Source organism: Myzus persicae, unplaced genomic scaffold (assembly GCF_001856785.1).
Source record: "Myzus persicae strain clone G006 unplaced genomic scaffold, MPER_G0061.0, whole genome shotgun sequence".
NCBI lineage: Eukaryota > Metazoa > Arthropoda > Insecta > Hemiptera > Aphididae > Myzus > Myzus persicae.
Window position 1 is genome coordinate 1,512 of NW_019104212.1, and position 3,143 is coordinate 4,654.

The following is a 3,143-nucleotide window of genomic DNA, read 5'->3' on the forward strand; positions in this document are numbered from 1 at the left end:
GAAAAACTCTCGGTAATCGACTACTTACTATATTTTATCAGTCGTCGTGTTATCTAATTGCGTATTTTAATGTTATATCATAATTGTTAGCTGTTCAAATCGTTGGTCAAAATATAAAAGCACGATTGGCTTATAAGTGAAAAACAGATTAAGTCGTAATTTCCTTTGGAAATAATTTAATCGTTAAATAACGATCAAAATAATAAACTAATTACATTTTGAAAACGAACATTTATCACGTATGTAAACTTAACTATTAAGAGTCAAGATGTTGATATAAAAACATTAAGTTAAGATGGAAGATGAAACGAAAAAGACGAGTCTAATATTTACTTCTTGTTATCAATAATAATGATATTGGGTGCCTACCAGTTAATTATAAAATATTGACATAGGTACACGTGGTACTTATGGTTGAAATATAAACAGATTGCAGCTTAGGTTGAATAGTAAGCTTGAGAATATTATAGTTAAAAATATATTTTTTTTAACCAGGATCCAAAATCCACAGTTTCGCAGTTTATTTGAAAATGTTAGTATCGCTACAAACATAGTAAGAACACTAGTCTGACACATGTAAGTCGGATAACCTCAGTAATCAGACACTTGTTTTCTCTTCTTCTCTTCCTCTTTCTCACACTCGAAAAGTGCCATTTGAGAGTTTCACTTGATCAATACAATATACCCGAAATTTTTTAGAAACCCACAATGTGCGTTGTGTATAGGCATCATGTCAAACAGCCTTTGAGCGTTTAAAAATGTCAAAAATCTACCTGCTAAGTATGCATACCAAAATTGGGATTATATGACACAAGAGCTTATTTTGGTTCAAACGATCTCCATCCGACAACCACTGGTCCCATATAAGTCGGACTGAGAGGTGTAACTGTAGGTGCATTACCGTGTCTCATACCCGAGTTCAAGAGTAAAAATTACAGGTTTGTTTATGTTTTTGAGAGTATTGTGATTTTATTATTGTGTGAAAAATCAAATAATAATATGCATTTTTTTTCTAAATAACAGCCAATCAAATATTTTGACACTTTTATGGTTTCCATTAATTTTATAGAAAATTTCCCACCACTTGGTTTCAAAGTACCCTTATATTTTTTCTTTTTCTTATTTGAAAGTTCGATGAGTATCAATAATATACACAAAAAAATAAACTTTGATCACGAAAAAGGCATTAGAAACGTCCATATCCAAGTTTATTATAAAATCGATTTTAAATTTATAGTACCTAGTTATAGTGTACTACAATAATGGTTTATTTTGGAATTAAATGGATAGTTTGCGTCTCTGAAAATGATATGAAATGACACAAAGTATAAATGAAAATAAAACTCGTTTATAGAAAATCGTTATTGTTTTGCAAATATAATATTTTATGACTTACCACTGTCTTACATTATGTACACTGTACATAGGCATTATCTTTTATCAATTAATTGTTTTTTTTTTGATACAATAGAAAATAGCAAAGCTATGGAAGATGATTAATTATTTTAACTCTTTAAATTAAGTTAGTACATAACCATTGATATTCGAATATTAATAGTAACTTTTATTTATATTTTAACTTTTAAAAATGTTATAGATGACAAAACGTAAATATTTTAGACAAAAAGACGCAATAGAAAATGTTGGGAAAAACCATTTTTTTTCTCACCAGATCTTCATTAAAAATTGGAGAATATTACCGATTGCAAAAAATAGTATTTAAGCTTAAATTAATCGAAGCATTAAAGTAAACCAGCTAAAAAAAAATAGAAATAGAAACCTGTCATTTTCATTTTAAATTGAATTTTGAATTTCATCAAATCATTGTATAATATCAACTATTTAAGACGGACATTTCAACATGTGTTCTGAAAATCACGTTACCTATCAAATATTTATGAGCGACGTCACATTTTTTAGTACTTCTTAGTACTTACTATAATAATTATCATTTGTCCTTATTTATTGGACGGTTTCCACTGTTCGTTACTTCGGGAAAACAAATTTTTTTCCCCGAAACCCTGCAATTTTTCATGACGTTTTCAAAGTCTATCGTCGAAACCGTTCCACCCCCCCCCCCTAGAAATTTCAAACGACACCGGACTCTCCGAATTTTTCCTAAAAAACACCGTGTTTTTATTTTTATTTTTTGGAAATCTCGATCCCCGCGGTCGTGACACCGCGCTTCGGACGGTCTGTCACTCGTCGTGACGTCATCCCGATTTCGACCTTGTACGTTTGACGAACCCTCGCGATCGACCGGGAAACGTCCAGAGTCGGACCGAGCTCGACTTTTGGACGCGACAGACCGGCTTTATTTTTAACCGCGGTACACGCGTACTTAAGTACCTACCGGTCGGAGTCGAGCCGGTACCTACGCGGTGCGCGCGCAGCGCGGGCTGCTTTTTATTTTTATAATCACAACACGAGCGCGACGCCGATGCGCATCACGACGAGTACTGTTATAATAATAATAATAATAATAATAATATCGGTCGCGTCGCTCGGCGTTGGCATCATTTCTGGCCGGTGGCCGGATACTCGGGGGAGGGACGGGAAAAAATAATCTGTAACCCTATACCGCCGCCGCCCGCCGCCCGCCGCCCGCCGCCGTCTGCAGACGCGTCGTCGGTGCCGGTGCAGCCAACACGACCGGACGGACGCGGCGGCGGCGGCGGCGGCAGCGGGTCTGCGTTTCTATTTTTAACGCGCCGGAGCGCGACGCCGGCAGAGCGGTAGTGGCGACGCGCGATCCGCCGGCCGCGAAACGATCCGTCGAACGCGAAACGATCCACACCGTGCCTGCAGTAAAAACCGACGACGACGACGACGACAGTATTCAGATTGATTTTTTGACCGGCCGTCAACCGAACGCGAATCGTAACCGGCAACACCTACAACACCGAGTACCGCACGCCATGGCCCGACATGGGTGACCTGGCCGACACCATCGACGATCTCATATGCAGTTTCGAAAGCGATGGTAGCAAGACGATGGACACGCTGATCATGTACCTGTTCTGCTGGGCGCTGGTCGGTTTCGCCGCGCTGGCCGTCGGCAAGTTCGCCTACGGCCGGGCCGCCCTGTACGCCGGCCGCAAGTCGGCCGCCAGGACGGCCGCCGCGGCCGGCCCGGAAGCGGA

General features: G+C 39.3%; 1 protein-coding gene across 1 annotated transcript in view; it reads left to right on the plus strand.

The window, feature by feature from the left end:
• Positions 1 to 2,719: 2,719 nt before the first annotated feature.
• LOC111040083 (phospholipid transfer protein C2CD2L) overlaps positions 2,720 to 3,143 on the plus strand; it is a gene marked incomplete at its 3' end in the record, with an annotated part of 106,357 nt that continues 105,933 nt past the window's right edge. Inside the window, exon 1 of the mRNA XM_022323813.1 lies at positions 2,720 to 3,138. Within this exon, the coding sequence (XP_022179505.1) occupies positions 2,929 to 3,138 (210 nt within the window). The remainder of the gene's footprint in view (positions 3,139 to 3,143) is intronic.